This window comes from Pieris napi, chromosome 24 (assembly GCF_905475465.1).
Source record: "Pieris napi chromosome 24, ilPieNapi1.2, whole genome shotgun sequence".
Lineage (NCBI taxonomy): Eukaryota > Metazoa > Arthropoda > Insecta > Lepidoptera > Pieridae > Pieris > Pieris napi.
Window position 1 is genome coordinate 1,224,379 of NC_062257.1, and position 21,572 is coordinate 1,245,950.

General features: G+C 35.2%; 1 protein-coding gene across 1 annotated transcript; it reads right to left on the reverse strand.

Annotated features, from left to right (window-relative positions):
- Positions 1–1,589: 1,589 nt before the first annotated feature.
- On the reverse strand, positions 1,590–13,607 carry LOC125061875 (retinal homeobox protein Rx1-like). The gene is made up of 3 exons (XM_047667511.1): positions 13,093–13,607; positions 5,219–5,342; positions 1,590–3,494 (listed from the first exon to the last, which is right to left on the reverse strand). Exons 1-3 carry the CDS (start codon positions 13,404–13,406, stop codon positions 2,880–2,882), a joined length of 1,053 nt encoding a protein of 350 aa, XP_047523467.1. The 5' UTR covers positions 13,407–13,607; the 3' UTR covers positions 1,590–2,879.
- Positions 13,608–21,572: the final 7,965 nt, after the last annotated feature.

The window sequence follows — 21,572 nt, forward strand, 5'->3', positions numbered from 1 at the left end:
ATGCCGTAGCATCTTCCGTTGGCAACTTCATTCTATTAATTTTGTGTCATGCGCGCGCATCGTAAAATTTCACTCTCATCAATTTTTCATAACGCGCCTAAAGAAGTATAACTTCAAAAATAACAAATGACTGTGTTTTATTAACAATATTAAACAACCAAAACCCTTTTACTGAACATTATTTACAAAATAAACTTTATTCAAATAGGTAACCAAGTACACTTATGAACGTCAATAGAAAAGATGTTAAATTGATTCTAAATTTACATAGGAAGAACTGGCAAGAAACTCTCCGCCACTCTTTTTAATCGCCTAGTTTAAAGTCATACAAATTGTTTGAACTGGAGCAAATCAATCCCAAGGATTCGGATCATTTAAATAATCGTGAAATTTTTAAAAAGGTTTATTGATTGATTTACGTTTAACAATTAGAAATAGTCAAAGAAAAAAAATTCTTTTTCTCTCAATCAAGTTTTCTGAGATAGGCCATTTTTATATTACGATCGATTTAAATTTTAGTTGAAATAATTACAGTTAACTTTGACATTATTATGTACTCTCCAGAAATGTGTGTTCTGAATGTAATCTAAATCACACTTCATTTGTTTTTTTTTTATTAATACATGAGTATGAATACAAGTCTTTCGGTCAGTAGTAATTTTCTGGTAAAAGTCAACATTTTAATGAATCGGATTCAGCCAGTGATTTTATTTGATGTAGGCTATATGAATCGATTTATGATTTTCGGTAAAGGTAATTTGGTGGCGGTGGACCCACTGAATATCAATCGCCCTTGGTAAGGAAACTGACATGTCTTAGACACAAAATCGTGTGTCAGACACATAAGGTTGATGCAAACTGTGGCCACGGATAGGATTGTAAATTATTTATGTCAATAAAACATTATATAAGCACAAATTTTTATTTAACTTAATTTTATATTGCTTTATAAAGGTATAAATCATACGATAATTTTGCCCCTGTAAAAATAAACGTAAATCTAAGGGACATCTTAATACTAAAAAAATAGTTATCTCTTTCTGAAGCTTTCGAATTATAATAGAATAGAAAGAGACAAACCGTATAAAATATGTACAACATTAAAAGCATAGGTTTTATGCAAGTAAATTTATGTATCTGTAACTTAATAAATCGATCACTTAAGAACTATAACTGTAAAAAAATATTCAAGTTGTGTATTTTACAATAAAATACGTTTGTTATAGCGTTTTTAAAATATATAATAACACTTAATTACTTTTGGCACATAATTCACGTTTTAAAATATTATTTTACCTTACAATTTGTTTGGAATACTTTGTTAAAATATAAAATGCATAATTTCTTTGGCTCTGCCGTTAGGGTTTAGTGAAAATATGTATTATGATTTCAGAATTGCTTATTTAAAGACATGTTTGATTATAAGTCAGTCAACACCATTACCAGTCATTCAATCCTTGGGATTTCTTCCATAATAGTAGTAGTAGATGTAATGATAATTATACGGGCTTTGTTAACAGATTATAGATAGATGACAATTGACAACTCTTACTTAGCCTTTATGATATTTACAATGAAATAACAATTAACAGCAAAGTGAAAGCTATTTCGGAAAGTTAAAACTATTGCCATAATCTAAAAAAAAACCTATTGCGTAAAACGAAATTCTTTAGACGTTTTAAAAATGGAACAAGTTTTCTTTGTTATAAGATAGAATGTATGTAAGACATTATTTTATAAATAACAAAAACCTACCTAGTTTAATAATTCTTACTTATAAGGCACAAGGAATGCAACTATTTTAAGATTTATTTATAATTACTTATATAACTAAATTATTATTAAAATCTACCAACTATATAAAGAAGTAAAATTTTCATTATACTTTTGGTTACGTTTTTTGGGAATCTTACGCGGGAAAAAACAGCGAACACTAGATAGATGTCACATGACAGTTTAACTTAATACTACGCGTCCATTGACATTTAATAACTGAATAATAATTGTAATAATACACGGTGCAGAAATTGCACCTTAGTTGGGAGGATGACATTTCGACGAGTCGTCTCTAAAACAAATTTTGATTTATAGTCAAAGTAATATCATAGACCGTAGATTCAATATGGACGGCTGTCAAATGCGCTCGCTATACAAAAATCAATGACAATTACAACTGGATTTTTTATTAAAGAATCGGTTATACGCGAAAAATTCTAAAATTATATTTATCTTAAATTCGTGTTTTACATTAAAATGCGAGATATATATATTCTAAATATCGCTTACCATCTAATGTCATTTAAATATTGAGTAGACGAAGCCATATACTCTTTTTCGAAATTAGTTAATTTCGATTTTTAACACACTATTTCGACAGGAAATCGTTTGGCTACCACGACTGTTAAATACACTGACATTTCGAGCGCTTAGGATTTGTCATATGTCAAAAAAATATTGGATTTAGACATGAGAGATGGTTCGCATTAAATCACGACATTAATAAAACAGTTATCATTTAATTACAATTCAGAAGAATTTAATGTAAAAAAAATATTTTTGCTAATATTGTCAGAAAGGCAATTTGACATTTGACTGTTTGACAAACAGTTAGCGGCAGCCATGAACCCTTAATTCCTAACTAATTTGTATGGATATACGTGATAATGTATGAACTTTATTGCTTGGAATTAAGGTGTATTTTTCAATGTAAACATTTTGAAGGATCCATTTTGCTTTGGTGGTGTGTTTAAAATGGTTACTACTGGGAATGTAGAAAATATTTATCGTAACCCACTTCAACTATCAATAAATATGCCGTAAAATTTCTGTCTATGGCCCAAACGTGTGCTTTCACTTGGACAATTTCGAAAAAGAGTATTTCAATTCAAAAAAGGGGGCAGTGACGTGTACGCCTGACCCGTGCTCGGCTCCATCTTCACCACAACCGGTTGCGACAAATCCTGGCGATCCATCTCATAGTGCTTCTCATGAACCATCGCGCACTTGTCATAGTCCTCTGGCGGGTTGTACCGTGGCTCCTCCTGCAGCGCACACGCATACTTCTCTTCATGCTCATGACGGTACTCCACTTTGTCCTCATGTCCATGGGGTTCTATTTGGGGAGAGTGAGCTACCAAGGGATACTCCCGTAAGGGGGGACTCCCTTCAGCATAATCGTAATGTCTAGCGAACATATTTTGTCCGTCGTGTCCGTTGAGAACCGTGGTATAGGAGTAGCCAGGTTGTGGGTTGAAGGCGGGGTAATTACTCCCAGATGACAGTAAGTGGTGGGAGGATAGTTCGTACGAGTGTTGGTACGACCAGGAATCAGCCGGGGCTGGTAATCCGTTCTGTGGGAAGGCTGGTAGATTGCCACCGATGCCGGAGAAGCCGCCGCTCAATGTGGTGGAACTTGGTGAGCTGGATCCGATGTAGCCGGTTTTTCGTGGTGGTTCGCGTTTACGCCACTTTGCTCTTCGGTTTTGGAACCATACCTACGAAAAATATCAGTATTAAACACAGATTAATTTATTAAAGAAGCCAAACAAATAAGAAGAAAACATGAATGATCAAGGTAAAACAACTGAACTACCACACCCGAATTCATCTCAATGATGTTTAACACTCGCTCGTAAGGTGAAGGAAAACTTGTGGAAACTCAAACTCAAACTCAAAATATCTTTATTCAAGTGGGTAACCAAGTACACTTTTGAATCGTCAAGTTAAATTAATCGTAAATTTACATTTACTACCAGTTCGCAAGTCAAGGGCGTAGAGCGGGTAAGAAGAACTGGCAAGAAACTTTCCGCCACTCTTTTTAATCGCCAAGTATTGTCATACAAATTGTTTGAACTGGAGCAATTCAATCCCAAGGATTAGGATCATTTAAGTAGTCCTCAAATTTATAAAAAGCTTTGTTGATTAATTTTCGTTTAACGAGGGCTTTGAATTTATTTAGTGATAATTCTCTAATTTCGCTTGGGAGTTTGTTGTAAAAACGAATACAATTTCCATATAAGGAGTGGTTTATCTTTTGGAGCCCGGTTGGTATGCTGTGGACCCAAACATCGAAGTATCAGAAGGCTGACCTTCTTGTCTATTAGAAAAAACAAAAGATCACGAAACAGAAATCTGGAGCCCAGATCTAAAAGATTTTATAGAACGGTCTAGAGGCTCATCTGATGTTAAGTGATACCGCCGCCCATGGACTCACATTGCCAGAGGGCTCGCAAGTGCCAGTTCTTAAGAATTGGTACGCTTTTTTCTTGAAGGACCCTAAGTCGAATTAGTTCGGAAATAGTTTAGCAGCTGGTTCCACTAGTGTACAGCTGCTTTACAAAACGCCCCTTTGTGGAATGACGGACGTCAAGGTGATACGAGTGGAACGTCTATGCCTCGACGTCCGAGTAAGTTCCAATCACCAATACATGAGTACGTCGCATGACCAGCTCTTAGTTTCGAACGCTTTGGGCACTTAACATCAAATAAGGCTAGTAATTAGGGTTGCCAGCTTTTTTTCAGCCTATAAGACATGCTTATAGGCAAAATAATACGGGAATTTCTTCATTGTTACTTCTACCGAAAAGATAAAGTTATAGACAATCGACAAATATGCCAAAGTCTTTTCTCTTTGTCTTCATTTGTGATTTAAACCATAAATTCTCTCTATCATCCTTAATTAGAGCTGATGTGAATGCAAAGTTGCGAACGTTGCGAGCACGCGGAATACGGATCAAAGTCAGTCCAGACATTTAAACTAAGTGTAAAATACGGGACGTTCCGGGAAATACAGGACGTCTGGCAACGCTACTATAGTCGTATTTTTAATTAGACGAAGCCAACTGACAGTAGCTAATGTCACTTTGTAAAATAATGTTGCCATATTTAAAGTAATAGTGATGCGTTCAGTTCTTGTTCAATCAGATGAATGAACAATGAGTGTGAATAGTCAATCATTTCAAACAATAAAAGAATATTATTTCTATTTTAAAATTGTATAAAAGTGCTCTGATATAAGTTAGGTACTAGTACTATGTAACTACAATCAGTTTTTTGACGTCTTATTACAAAGCGCGGCGACTAGTGCCATCACCGATCATTAATTCACGGATTTTTAGTTTGTCACAACACTATTTTTATTTCATCAAAAACTGACAACACCGTAAACGTCAGTTGACTTCGTCTAATTAAAAATTCGAAAATTCAATAGTAATCCTACCTGTACTCTTGATTCCGAAAGATTCAATTTTAGTGCCAGCTCCTCACGTGCAAATACATCGGGGTAGGGAGCGCGTTCAAACGCTCTCTCCAGCTCTTCTAGTTGATATGCCGTGAATGTGGTTCTGTAAAAACAATCATAATATTAAAAGGCTTACTATAAAGTTAACGATTATCTTTTTTTTATGTAATAGGGGGCAAACGGGCAGGAGGCTCACCTGATGTTAAGTGATACCGCCCATGCACACTCACAATGCCAGAAGGCTCGCATGTGCGTTGCCGGCCTTTCAAGAATTGGTACGCTCTTTTCTTGAAGGACCCTAAGTCGAATTGGTTCGAAAATACTTCCGCATAGTGGTGGTGCGCGGCAAAAACTGCCTTAAAAAACGCTCAGTTGTGGAATCTAGTTGATAAAAGGGCCTGGGACTAGTGCTAGACAGGCTATTTCTAATTAATTTGTTTTAAAATAAATGTTGTTGGCCATAGTCATTTTGTATGATGATTTGCTATTTTAAAAGAGTACCGAGAGTTTTTTACGCCGGCTTTTTCTCTCGGCCTCCACCCTCTGTCTGCTGATGAGTAGTCTACCTATACAAATTTAATAACGTGGAATAAGTGATACCTGTATCTTATATTCCACTAGCTGACCGGGCAAACGTCGTTTTGCCATGTATATCATTTATAATAAAAAAATAGGGGTTGATCGTAGAGGGGTGAAAATTAAGGGTTGTATGTATTTTTTAATGGTGTATCATAAAAAAATTGAAATTAAAAATTTTGTCTAAAAAATAAATAAAAAAAATTAGGGGTGGACTACCCCTAACATTTAGGGGGATTAAAAATAGATGTTGGCCGATTCTCATAGATACACACAGCACAAAAAATTTCATCAAAATCGGTCAAGCCGTTTCGGAGGAGTATGGCAACGAAAACTGTGACACGAGAATTTTATATATTAGATAATAAACATATTTTATTTTTAACTGGTATACCTATATACTTAAAGTCTTCCTTGGTGAACAACCTAACAACTCCTTCGGAAGCACAAAGTCTTGCGCTCCGTAGAGCAGGTGGAAAATAATTAACGGCTCAAATAATAGTCTTTCTGTCTCCGTGGACCGTGGGGTACAAATGCACAGCTAATTTTAGATTTAAGTTGGCGCCTGGTTCGACCGGTGACCCCAGAGCTGGTGCTTTCCTCAACGAATAAGTATCGCTAGGAAATTCTGCCAGCGTTAAAAGCGTTATTTAACATTAAAAATTTGACAACAATAAGGACCAGCAAGTGATTGATATTTGCAATTTTTCTTTTTTTTCTATCTTTTTACCATAGACAATTCAGGATGACATGATCTTTATATACTTGAATTAATCTTTTTTTTTGGAGTTTATGGCCTGGCATCTAGACCTTTAGGCCAGTTGAGTGACCTACTACTACTAAAATTTCGCTTGACTACATGAATATCTACCAATAATCAGAACGCTTCCATTGCTACTCCATATGTCAAATATCCAAAGTAAGTTATGTGGAAACATACTTTACGAAACATTTTCTTTGTAGTGTACCTACACTGCCACAGGGACCAAACTTTTTAAATTTGTTTTAATTTTCTATTTATTCATTTTTATTATTAGGTACATTAAAAGTAATTGTAAAAGAAATTAACACGTAGCAACTAGCGTAATTGACACTACGGGCCTAGTGATAAGAATGAAAAGGACAAAACCATTTGAACTAGTGAATAGTGTTAGTGCACGTTAGTCTTAAGTACTAAACAGTGGAAAGTAAAAATTAAACACAAGAACAGAGTGTCTTCGCTTTAATAGACGCTGTAGGTAGTGTTTTGGACACTTTCTTATGTTAAAAATCCTTTTTAGTCAATTAGGTTAGACTTAAATAATTAGTCTAAAGTTAGGATAGATAAAGACACAAGTATAAAAACAAAAAAGTGCGTGCATACAAAGTACACATGTCAAAAGTGAAACTTTGGCAAACAAATTTTTAAGTCTTGTTCATATTTATACAAATCTACAACTTTAGATTTACAATACTTAAAGGGAGGGAAAAAGAAAGATATGTCAGGAATTTAATCAATTTAATTGTCATTAAAATATTAAGTGTCGAAAATTATTAATTTAATTTTTTAAATTTATTTCTTTGTTAATAAAAGCACGTGGAAATTTAATTTCCAATTCGTCATTTGAGATTTCAATAAATTATTTTGCATAGAATATAAAATACAAATATATCATAAATTCTTTAAACGAAATTTTAAATTTAAAAATAGAATTTCTATAAGGTAATTCACCCTTCTCACTCTCTCTCAATCGGTCTCAATCGCTCTCTCCCTTTTCTTCGAAAAAAACGCTGCACATCTTCGTGACGCTTCCGTAAAAATTTACCCTAATGCGCCTAAAGAAGTTTCACTTTAAATCCTTATTAAATAAGAACTATATTTGTTCGCATAATTCCCTTTCCGCACAGACTCACGAGTCCTGCCCTGCGATTCTGTAACTCACTTTTCGAACTCACACAACGGTTTTCGCATCGGCCGCGGCGGTCGCTCTGAAATCAGTCGTGAAGCAGTTATTTTATGATTTGGCATTCTGAAACAGTGGGAGCTTGTAGTTTATTGTTTATCAGAATGCCAAATCATAAAATAACTGCTTCACGACTGATTTCAGAGCGACCGCCGATGCGAAAACCGATGTGTGAGTTCGAAAAGTGAGTTACAGAATCGCAGGGCTGCTTAGACAGTCACGCCAACCCCAATAACATACCGTTACTGTATCCCAATTGACAAGCAATTAGATGCCCACGCGCAGGGGGTGAATTTAGTTTCACGCTCAATCAATTTCTGCGCGTGCGCCCGCAGCCATATTGCACGTCATGTGTTTGATTCGCCCCGGGATAAGGCGATTGAAAAATGTAATTCGAGTTTAAAATACCAGTGGCGCTGAAGTTTTTAATAGAACCATGCAAATCATCTGATGTTATGTGATACCGATGGACACTCTTAATGCCAGGCTCGCGAGTGCGTTGCCTGCCTTTAAATTAGTGTTGGTCTCGTGGGTTAAAGCGTCCCGCATGAAGTCATGCGTTCTGAAAAATAAATAATAGTTAAAAAAAACTAAACCGCTCGGCGCGTGGCGCGCTCTGTGCCATAGAGCAACCCACGCTTTTTCACAATAATATGTACCAGTATTTTTGTTCATTACCATTTTCAGCCTAAATTAGGAATTATTTTTCACTTTTTAGTTTGATGTGCTTTAAAAGCGTGTTTTTTAATTTTTTTTAACTATTATTTATTTTTTATTTTTTAGTAACATTTTTTTATTTTTTTTCGGATTATCATCGATCTTTGACAGGTGCGCAAAATTTGAATAAAATCTGTCCGTTTAAAGTGGGTCAAAATCTAATCCGAAGGAGTCGGTTACATACATACATACATACAGGTGAAGCTAATATAAAGCGTGTAAAAATATTTGAAGGCCGTTGAGACAAGCTTAGTGGTAATAACGTGCCCTATTCCAATTAAAGCTTATTTTATGAAATCAAGATAAGTCAGTCTCTCATAGGGGTAATAAGCAATAAGTATAAGACCCAGCATCGATCGTTTCCCCTTCATTGGTTAATAATGACTTGAATCTATCATAACGGGCCCGATTGAAATAAATTTCAATTTAACAATAGCGACTGTAAGTAGTGTAGGATTCTTTTCTTAAACATCTTTTTTAGTAAATTAGGTTTATATTACTTATTAGTATTAAAAAAATCGGTTGTCTGTAAAGTCGGTTTACTGACGATAGTTGAAGGTGACATCGTCATAAAAAAATATTGATGGAATGGAAAAAAAAAAAAATTTAATTTGTTTGATAGGTATTTTGTATGGATATAGAGAAGGAGGTAAATGGAAATCACAATTGAATTGATCAAGTTACATTTATTTGTACGCATAAATACAATTATGTCAATTTTAAATGGAACGCCTCAGAGTGAGGTAACGCCTCAGAGCGAGGTAACGCCGTATGAGTCATGTTTTTTTGTGCGTGCAGCCGGCTCCATCGAATTATATGACGTTGTCACGTCAAAAAATCAGTGGTGCTACAACCTCTCAAGGCCTCACCAGAGATACCTCGCCTCGTGGCGTAAAAACAAGATTATGACATTGTTATTTTTTTATCAGTGGTATCTCCACAAAGACATGATTTAATATTAAGCCTTTAATACTAATAGTGTTGGCCTAGTGGCTTCAGCGTGCGACTCTCATCCCTGAGGTCGTAGGTTCGATCCCCGGCTGTGCACCAATGGACATTCTATGTGCGCATTTAACATTTGCTCGAACGGTGAAGGAAAACATCGTGAGGAAACCGACATGTCTTAGACCCAAGTCGACGGCGTGTGTCAGGCACTCTACTTGCCTATTAGATTTAAAAATTATCATGAAACAGATCCAGAAATCTGAGGCCCAGACCTAAAGAGGTTGTAGCGCCACTGATTTTATTTCATCGATGTACATATATACTTATTCGTTGAGGAAACCACCAGCTCAGTCACCATTATCTACCATAAAAAGGAACAATGCCATAGAAATCATACTTTTCTTTCTTTTATTTATATTATATCTAGCTGACCCGGCTTACTTCGTTCCGCCTAACAGTCTAATAATATCGTGTTAACTTTAGTTAAACTTAATTTAGGATTTCATTAAGGTAATAACATTAATACAAGTTCTTTGCAAATACAGAAATGTTTTATTGCTTGCCATTGCGAAAGAAGAATGCTAGTTTTACACATTAGGCCTCCTCTCTAGCGCCAATATTGTGATACTGTTAAAGCACTTTCTGATATACAACATTTGATGAGGTAACACATGTCTTCGATCAAGATCAAAGCCTGGTTATGCATCTCCTCATTCACCTCAAGATCGTAATTTCTTGAACTGACACGAATTCGATGTAAAATGATGCGTAATTTTGTAAACAGATGGCACCACATGGTGTTTGCATTCGTAAAATTAATTAATTAATTAATTAATTGTTATTCGATAACTTATCCGATATTTTATTACTTATTCTGCTATTCGGAGCGGAAAAGAATCCATCATTGACGAATCATTGGTCTAGTGGTTAGTACCCCTGACTGCGAATCCATGGGTCCCGGGTTCGTTCCCCGGATGAGACGAACATTGACGTGATGAGCATTTGGTGTTGTGCTTAGGTCTTGGGTGTTTAAATATGTATTTATATGTATATCTATAATATGTATGTATATCCGTTGCCTAGTACCCATAACACAAGCTTCGCATGGGACAAGGTCAATTGGTGTGAATTGTCTTTAAAAAAAATCAAATAAGAGATAACTAACATCGGTCTAGCCGATCTTGAGTTATAAGTGGTGTAACTAACACGACTTTGTTTTATATATTTAGAATATTAATATAGATCATAATTATTTTTGGGTCGCACGGCCAGCGGAAAGTAATGTAGATTATTATAGAGAGCAGTGTTGTTGGCTTACGACTCTTAGAGGTGGTAGGTTCGATCCCCGGACTATAATAGCTGTCTATGTCCGCATTTATCACCTCGTACAGTGACGGAAATCGTGTACATATATACCGGACATTGGACAGGTGTCGGTACAGAAGATTGATCACCTATTTACCTACAAAAATAATGATGAAATCGATAAATCTAGATGCAAGGGATTGGAGTGCCTCTGTTTTATATATTATTGTAGTGTCAAAAGTCAAAAATCATTTTTCACCGAAGAGCTGGCAGTTACCTCTGACAAAGAATTAGTCTAGCTATTCAAAGGGGGAACGCTGCCGGTATCTTCGGAACCTTGCCTAAAGGGAGTCCTTTTAATAATATATTCTAGTTAATATATTTTAAGATTTTAAGGTTAGTGTTTTTATTGTTCTTTTTTCAAATAGGTAACACAATACTTATGAACGTCAAAAAATAAATATACATTAAATGCTTCTTATTTTACATTTACTGCCAGTTCTCAAATCAAGGGCGTAGTTCGGAAGAGAAGAACTGTCAATAAACTCTCCGCCACTCTTTTTAATCGCCAAGTTTATTGTTTTACACAACGTTTGTAAGGAGCTGATACCATTACACCATGTTCTACAGGACATCTTAAGTAATTAATAATAATAAAATAAATTAAAAACAAAGATTTGTCCTCTATCAGCAGGAGTCATGGTGAAATAGGAGCACGACCTAACATTCTCGTGTATAATCAAAAGTAACTTCAACATATGGCAATATTTTTAAAAATCATCATATTAGTTATGCAATAGGGTTGCAGTTGAAAACGATAAGGGTGAATTCCTATGCATTATCAGCCCCTTTTACCGTTCAGATGCGCCTGAGCTGAACAGTTGTTTGATATTTGACTCTAAGTTCGATTCTCGAAAAAAAATTGTTTACAAAGTTTATAGATTTCATAAGTTCTGTCATTTGGGGAGAGTCTGTTATTTGGACCATTTTTTTAAAAAGCGCGTTTGAAATACTTCTTTGCACAGCACAGGCAACAGCTGTATTAAATGAAACTATATTTATTTGGCTTTACACATAATTAAGCCAATTAAATATAGCAGCAGTGTTAGCCTAGTGGCTTCAGCGTGCGTTAGGCCTTGGCCTCAGATTTCTGAATCTGTTTCATGATCATTTCTAAATCTAATAGGCAAGTAGGTGATCAGCATCCAGTGCCTGACACACCCGTCGACTTTTTGGGTCTGAGACATGTCGGTTTCCTCACGATGTTTTGCTTCACCGTTCGAGCAAATATTAAATGCGCACATAGAAAGAAAGTCCATAGGTCCACAGCCAGGGATGGAACCTGCGACCTCAGCTATGAGAGTCGCACGCTGAAGCCACTAGGCCATGACTGCTCTTTTTTTAATGCTTATATTTATACTCGGCGAAAACAATACGATTTTTTACTAACATCATCTAAAATAAAATTAATTGCGGCTCGCTTCTAGAAATATTGCCCGTCCATGTTTCTGGCTAGAGTTGTGATCGTGCTTTGTTTCACGTTCATCGCATCAACACCAACTATGCAAACTCAGTTTCGTATCACGTCCAAACATACAATGACCACTAAGCCTTGACTTGTTTAAGCTATCGCGGAATTTTAAAAGGAGTATTATGAATATCCATAGCGCACACCCCACACACCCTCACGTACATACCCACACACACCATCACACAACACCTGAATTAGGTATTACTTAGTTTAGTATTTAATTACTTTTATTGGTTTTTCTTTCGTAAACGTTTAAACCTTTTTGTATAATTGTAAAGAAATAATTATTTTTCGTAATTAGATTTTTCTATTTTGCGTTAACAGATGTTTTATTTTATTTGTTGGTTAGTCTAAACTAAAAGACGGCAGTTTTGTTTGTATGTGTTAGTAATTTAAATTTTTGTTAGTACATTTTGGATTATAAAATAAATAGGATGTAAGTGAATTTCAAGTAGAATAACAAACTCTAAATGTTGTTTCACATTTTTGCAACACATTTGAGTTTCATTAATTATATATCTTTGCCTATATCTTTAACATAATTGTTTTTTGTTTTATATAATTTATGTTAGCTTACGAAATAAACTAATAAACTAATTTTTAAACCTTGACTACGATTTTTAAATAGCACACATCATTTGTATTAATAATTATAAATTGTAATAACGTAAAACATAGATTAACGAATTTAATTCACGAACGAAATTTATTTCCAAAAATTGTTCAGAAGTGACGTCTTAAATCAAAATTACTATGTCCTTGGATAATTAAAAAAAATAATATTAAACACTATGTCTCAATCACAAAATATGTTTAAACATCACTCTATCACCTACCTTGTCTTTTTCTTCTTAATCCCATTGTTTTCACCCTTCTTCTTCTCGCTCTTCTTAGTGGGCGGTGGATGCGCTGTATGCTGTTGCGGTGCATCCACTTGCTGCAGAAGTATCGGCTCCTCTTTCCGCTTCTGCTCCCCCGGGAACACCGGCAGCTCCTCCCGGTACAACTCTCCACTCGACCCGACCACTACCTGCACCCTATCCTTCCCAAATTCGCCGAACATATGCTCCTCAAACGTCGGCTGCTCCATACTCGGCGCCGGTTCGAAGGAGCACTCATACCGCGGCCCAGAATCTCCACACACGTACATAAACTCGGCTGGTGGCGGGTGAGAACCCGCTACCTCCGTACCAACCTCCCTCGGCTCCGTGTCTACCTGCCGGGCACGAGATGCCCGACCAACTTAATTTAATATTAAACAATTTAAGCTCATTTGAGTCCTTTCGCGTTCGTACCGTCGCGTCCGTCCCGGTTAAATGGCTTTAATCAACATTAACGAACTAACCGACTTTGAAATGCGGTTGGTCAATTTATATTACCATAATACGACGATAGAAGGCAGCATGGGCCAATGAGTACTGAGTGAGTGCGGCCCGTTCAATGCGTTTGACACTACTCTAAACCGTATCATCATAGCTCAAAGGGGAGTTTCCGTTCTTCGACGTCGGTACGTAAGCTTATTTGAACGCGGGAGAATCTACCAATGGGAGAATAGATCGGTCACACCCCAATGTATCCAGCACCCGTGGCACGAGCTGCGGGCTATCACTATGCTGTCTTCTATAAAGCATGCGGGATTCCCACAAATTCATGAGATTTTTGTATAGGGCGGCAAACACCCACATAATTACCAAATATTATAAATCCACGGCCGTGGGAAAATGCAGAAATCTCAGATTTTCAGGATGGCGCGTGGTATCGTCTGTGGCTGGTCTCCGTCAACCGATGGCGGGCTTAATTATCAATTAGCAGCGGATTATTAATAAAACATTCTATTGGCACTTAGATTAACTGGGGGAGTAATGGCGCATTTCAACAAATTCGGTTGTTATTTAATTGAAGTCAATTTAGATGATCAGAGTCTATTTAGGTTGGTGCTGGCACGGGATCTCTGCTTCATTGGGCTCATTGGAGACTTTCAGGCAAGACGAGTTGCACTCGTGAATGCATTTGTGCATATGCAATTTGTTCGCGAAGCATGGCGTCTAATTTGGGAGTGTATTGGCGGAATGTGTGCTTTGTGTTGTGTTGTGTTTTCGGATTGTGCCGTCATGGAACAGTCAAACCAGTTATGGTTACATGATTTGAGGTGTACGCTTGACGTAAGTCGCTTTAAACCTTATTCATCTTCATTTTTTTATCAACAGCCAGCATAGTCTATGGTTTCTATTATAATTAACTTACGCTTAGCCATGTAGGAATGTCCAATGTGCTGAAATATTTATAGTCTGTTACTTTAATTGAAACCTAACTTTAATCTAATTCATTTATAATCCAACATAAAAAACGTTTCTAATCAAATGACATACCCAAACTAGCGTCTTTTCCACAGACTAACAAACAAATTAAATGAAACGTCAGTTAACACATAACAGATAATAATCAATAATGTAAAGTATTTAATCTAAGAAATAATATGATTATTTCTTTACATGTATCTGTAATGCTTGCAATAAAATTAAATAGCTACCAAATATACACGAATATTAACACTTAAAGGTTCGGATTGGTCCTATTGTGAACTTAACTACATTAATAAGTATTAAATATGGATTAAACTGTTTATTTTAAGTCCGCAACTGGGACATAATGACGTGTTTTTCGATCCAGAATGAATGAGTTGAGTTGTTTTCTTCTTGTATTTAAATTAAATAAATATACACATAATAGTTTAAGCCATAGACGTGATTCTCAAGAAACTAAAATGAATGGTTAGTATATCTTGAGATGTTTTCTTATTTTTTTATTAATCAAATAAAAATATACTTAATTAATAAAGGAATGATTTACACCACTATATACGCCAATTCAAACATATCATATAGGTTTAAAAATTACGGTTTTTTATACTAGCTGTGCTTTTCGGTTTCACCCGCATTAATACGGTTTCTAAAGGTTTATAAAGATGTAAAACGAATATTGTTTTATTACTTGTATCGTAGACTTTTTTTGTAGATATTAATGTCTTCTATAAATCTGTAGAACACTTTGCTTTATTGTCAATAGTTAGCAGCTATTTAGGATAAGTTAAAGTAATTTATAAAATAACTCAAACATTTTTGAAAATACTCTATAGTTTATGCCAACCTGCCAAAGTGTAGCACTATCTACTACCGCACCATGTTGTGCGGTACCGGGCGAGTGCCTAAACCGTAGATGGAGGACATGATCGAATTTCTAAGGCAAAAAGCACGAATGATAAAAATCTCATACTTGACGCTGGTTAATGCACAAACCGTGCCAAGAGCTATTAAAAAACAAATGTGTAAATCACTAAGACAAAATTGTTAAATAAATTACATGTACTATAAGACAGGCATCATGATACCACCGCTAGATTCTATCTAAATACGACTTAACACGTCAAGAATATTTTCACATATGTGAAATATTCATTTCCAACACACAAATAAACAGTAATAATAATCATAATAATGTATTGATAGGAAAGTCAATTTAAAAAGTTATGTCCCTGTGCCAGTGTACCTTTAATGCTGGTAGCATATGTGAAACATATTTACGCTTTATCCAGTCTCTTACAGTCAGCGTGTACCCCGAGACCAAGCTCCAATCACGACTTGACACCTTTTAGTAATAGATTTTTTATATTTTTTTATTGAGAAAAAGCTTGCCAACGCTCGGCACACTGGCACATTGGTAAAAACAAACACAAAATAAAAATTTTAGTGTGAAAAGCACTTAAAGGCAAACATGACTTACAAATATATAGAGATCATAACCTATTACAACACAACATAACAAACATTACAAAAAAGAAAACAATTACTAATTAAAGAAAAAAAATCAAAATACAGAAAACTAAACAAAAATCCATTTTATAGTGTGAGGGGAGCAATTATGTATATCCCGACCTAGAATTTGGAATTAATTTTTCTATATTCTATAAACGGTGATGAAAAACCAAGAAACCCAAACATTGTCGGTGTGTGTCACCTCCTGTTTAGTAAAACAAATGATTACGAATAATAATATAATGGTTTAAAAATAAAATAATGTATTTTATCATACAACTTGCATATCAGAAACATATTGTTTTCCTTCAAATTCAGAGCGAATCAAGATGTTCTGAGGTGTTTTGAGGAGGTACATTTATTTAGGGGTTTAAACGAGAAAGTTTTTGTTTAAACTCACGATTCTATACAATTGATATTAAGCCTGGCCTGGCCCCAAACAACAAACTAAACCAAAAATGAACTCCGAGCGTATAACTGATATCAAAAAAAAGGTGCGTGTACCTATGTACGCGCGTAAGAAGTTATACTTCTTTGGCATTATTAAAAATAGTTTTTGATTGCATGCAAATAATTATATTAATAATATAGCCTTTAAATTCCGAAACTCTGTCACTTTATATATCTGAACTTTAATATATTTCACTCCAGTATATCTCGGAGTTCGGTTTGCCTCTTGGCAAAGGCCTCCTCTAACCCTTTCCACTGTTCTCTATCTTTTGCGACTCTTCTCCAGTTGTAGCCTGCTGTTAGTTTCAGTTCGTCCTCCCATCTCTTGCGTGGTCGACCTCTTCTTCGTTTTCCGTCTCTCGCAAATAATTAATTACATTAAATAATTAAAGACTGGAAAAGGAGTCATTATAGTCAATAAAGTTTAGTTTACATTTGAAAAATTAAATAAATAAATATTTATTATTATTCTCTTACATTAAGTGTAACAAAAATTCTATTATTATTCGAATGTTGTTTTTAAATTATGTCCAATACCGTAGCATCTTCCGTGTACAACTTCATTCTGTTAATTTTGTGTCACGGTGCGCGCGCATCGTAAAATTTCACTCTCATCAATTTTTCATAACGCGCCTAAAGAAGTATAACTTCAAAAACTATTACAAGATCGAAATTTTATACTAATTGAATTTATTTTTGATGTATATTTAAAATTACCTTTCAAACCGAGAGTACAACAAAAACTTTAGGGCTTTTAAAGGGGGAACTTTCTATAAGAGTTGGCATCACTGTTGGTATTTCGTTGTTACGGTTAATTAAAAAACTACTTATGTACACGCGTTAGAAGTTATACTTCTTTGGCGTAACAAGATATAAATCTTTTCAAAGATTTTATTCTACGTTTGTAGAAAAATCGGCACTAACCATAGAAAAACGGTATTTAATATAAATGAATGTTTTATTATAACGCATTATCTAGTTAAATAAAGTTTATTTAAATATCACAAAAAAATATTTCTACATAATTTAAGAAATGAACATTTTTTATTTTAGCATGCAACTTATACATATTGATATTTACTATTTAATTCACGTCCATTAGAGTTCAGTAGCCATATGAGTTACAAGAGGGTTATCATAGCTAAAGTATGATACAAATATTCTTGTAGAAACATTGTCTAAATATCGTACAAATACAGCATCAAGTAGTATAAAAAAAACTAAAATGTTGTCTATGGGTAACTTCAGGGTTTCGGTTTTTTGTGACGGTGTGCGCGCGCAACGTAAATATTAACTCTCACCATATTTCCTTAACGCGCCTAAAGTATAACTTAAAAAATAAAAAAAACTTTTTTAAACTATATTTATTTTCCACTTATTAGTCCTAGAAGCAATACGTGTTGTCTCAATTTAATCGTATTGCTTTGTGGACTTAAAAAATTTCATTGTTTTTTCGAGATAAACCTATGAAATTATTATATTGTCGCTGATTCTTTATAAGTGTACAAAGTTTGTCCGTTTAAAGTGGGTCAAAATCGAGTCCGAAGGAGTCGGTTACATACATACATACTTACATCCATACAGGTGAAGCTAATATAAAGCGTGTAAAAATGACTATTTCATAACAATTTATCACAATCATTAAGCGATGACGTTCATAGTTTTGTCCAAAAAAAGATAGATGTAAAAGTGTCAAGCCAGTGGGAGCCGGTGCACGAGGTCATTTCAATTGAAATCAATTAAGGCAATTGGTTTCAATTGAGCGGGCGGATTCGATGCCAGAGAGATTTTATGTGAAGCTCCTTCACGTCACATGACTCAGAATACCATTGTCATGCAGCTTTGTATACGTATAAGAATGGTATTCAAAACTATGCCCTCGAACCAGTGGCTGATTTACAATCGAGGTATAGGCCGCCCTTGCCTCTACAAATGTCGTCCTTTTTGAAGTGAAACTTCTTTATCGGGGTTGAAAAAAAATTTAGTGTAACATTTTTGCGTTACGCGTCACATTTTTCCGTTACGCGTCATCTTTTGAAGTGAAACTTCTTTATCAACGTATGGGAGAAATTTTGTAGCAGGCTACGCGCCATGTTGCTTTTTGAAGTCAAACTTCTTTATCGGCGTTGGAAAAAAATTTACACACATTTGTTACATTTTTCGGTTACGCGCCATCTTTTTCTTGTCCCTACCACGGTTGATCCGAAGAGATTCGAAGCCATTAGTAACAAAAATATATAATAACGATAACAATGATAATAATACTAATAATTCTATTACAATTAATGAAATTCTGTAATAATCTTAGTACTACATAGTAGTACAGTAATAAGTTAAAATGAAATAATTGAATTTGTTAAACTTTATCTAATTTAACTTTATTTAACCAATTTCTGTAAAGTTGCATATAGTAAGTAGATCATTTTTCGAAAAATAAGGTCATAAAGAAGTTTCACTTCTTACGTGTGTACACCTAGTACACGCACACATTTTTTATATCTGTGGTGGCATGCGCATTTGCCCTCGAAAGTTGCAAGGGGAGGGCCTCAGAGCCTAGCGGTCTTATTAAGTGGCAGCTAGGTGAGGGGTACCGGGTTCGATTCCCGGTTCGAGGGCAAGTTTTAATTTAATTTAACTTTGTTCTCGGCCTTTGGGAGGGTTGTGCGGTACCGGGCGAGTGCTTAAACCGTACATGGAGGACTCGGTCGAATTGCTAAAAGACAAGTACGAATTATACAAAATCCTATACTTGACGCTGGCTAATGCACAAATCGTGCCAGAGCCATTAATAAAAAAATAAATATAAAAAAAGTTGCAAGGGTATGCGAGACTCACACCACAATCTCTGATATTGAGACTGGGTAAGCAATACCCACTAAAACAACCTGAGGTATTTCCTACAAGGGTTTTTCAAACAATTTCGTTTAATTTTTTTGAGCACAAAATTATACACAAAGCATCCGGTTCACAGCCTCCAAGCAGTCGGACTTACATGTATAAGTTGATAAGAGCATTTTTCTAAACATTTTTCATATTTACAATTTTCATAACCTACACAGTAATAATAAAAAGAGAATCAGAGAGAGGAAAGAAGAGGGAAGAGGGAAATACATTTTCTGAAGTTTCGCTCTTTACACTTATATAAAGTGTGAGTTGAGAGCGCAGAAGTCGATTTATTCTAGAATAGAAGTAGGATTTACCAGCCTACTTAGTCTGCTGGTAAATCCACCACTGCTTCAAACATACAGACGACAGTACGCCATGTCGAGAAAGAAACCTGCACGTACTATGCTTTCCTTGAAACAGTTTAGGCCATTCTCGACGCTCCTATAAATTCATTGTAGATCAAACTAAGTATTTTTAATTTTAATTCAGTAACCAAGCGTTGTAAAGACACGGTATTCACACGGTACTCTCATTTAACACTCGTACGGGGAAGGAAAACATCGTGAGGAAACCGTCATAGACCGGCCTTAGAGCCAAAAGTCGACGGCATGTGTCAGGCACAGAAGGCTGGTAAAAAAAAACAAATGAACGTAACATACACAAATGTTTTTTTAACACTTCGTTCCATTAAAAGTACATATAATCCTTACAGGAGGGATATCCCTAACAATAAGCCAAAGATACAAAAAAAAATGCTAAAATTATAATTAGGAGTAACAGTACACACTTAGTAATATAATTTATTACACTCGCGGCTTGCTTTTGCGTAGTTTTTTTGTTTTTTTTACAATACCGACACTTATATAAAAGCTGTAATTCGTTTAGAACAATGTAAAGTTTAACTACAGCTGCCCACATCCAAGATGACCGTTCATCGCGCTATTTCCTAATTAACTTCAATTGACGAGCGGACACGTGCCAAAATACACTTTTTAGTATGTTTATTTTTATTCATATTCATAATTAGAGTTGAGTTACGATTAAAATGTTTCCAGAAACAATAGACACATCACAAATACAGAATAAATAAGTTTTTAAGGAGAGAAGTTATTAGATTGATTTACAGATAAGAAAATTTTAAGTAAAGAGTAGAAAACAGAAGAACTAGACTTTCATTTTTCAAATATTTTTTTTATTTTTATCGGTAACATATTTTACAATAAAAATTTTAAATTTATTTCTGTATATGTTTCATGATCGTTTGTCAATCTAATAGGCAAGTAGGTGATTAGCCTCCTGTGCCTGACACACGCTGTCCACTATTTAGGTTTAAGGCAAGCCGGTTTCTTCACGCTGTGGTGCTATAACCTTTTAAGGTCTGAGCCTCAGATTTCTGTATCTGTTTCATGATCATTTGTCAATCTAATAGGCAAGTAGGTGATTAGCCTCCTGTGCCTGACACACGCCGTCGACTTTTTAGTAAGATAAGCCGGTTTCCTCACGATGTTTTCCTTCACCGTTCGAACGAATGTTAAATGTGCGCTGGAGAAAGTCGATTGGCGGGGATCGAATCTACGACATGAGATGAGAGTCGCACGCTGAAGCCACTAGGCCAACACTGCTCAGTATATTATTCGATAGGTTTTGATAAACTCATAAAAATTAAAACTTTGATTATCAAATGAACCTGTTGTTATTTCCAGAAAGATACTTTTTGGTGATTTACCTAAAATGTCCCAGTTAGCTAAGAATAAAGACATTAAACAAAAAATATTTTTAATTACATTTAGAAGAGAAGAGAAAGAAGATTTTATTCTAAGACATTATTATTAATTTTAATCTAAGTTTTTAAATCTCGTTTTTTGCATTACTATTCATAAAACTTTAGTGCACTTGAATACCTCGGCCCCAGAGCCTCTACTCCAAAGGGAACAAAATCAAAGTTGGAGGAAAGACTCTTCTTTCTCTTCGTTATAAATGAAAATATATCAAGACTCAAATATCTCACATACTGAGAACCTCCGTGTTTTTTGCTATAGAACAGGGGAAACGGGCAGGAGGCTCACCTGATGTTAAGTGATACCGCCCATGGACACTCCATGCCAGAGTGCTCGCAAGTGAAGGGCCTTTGAAGCTGGTGAAATTAAAGACAATTCTCACAACGAATT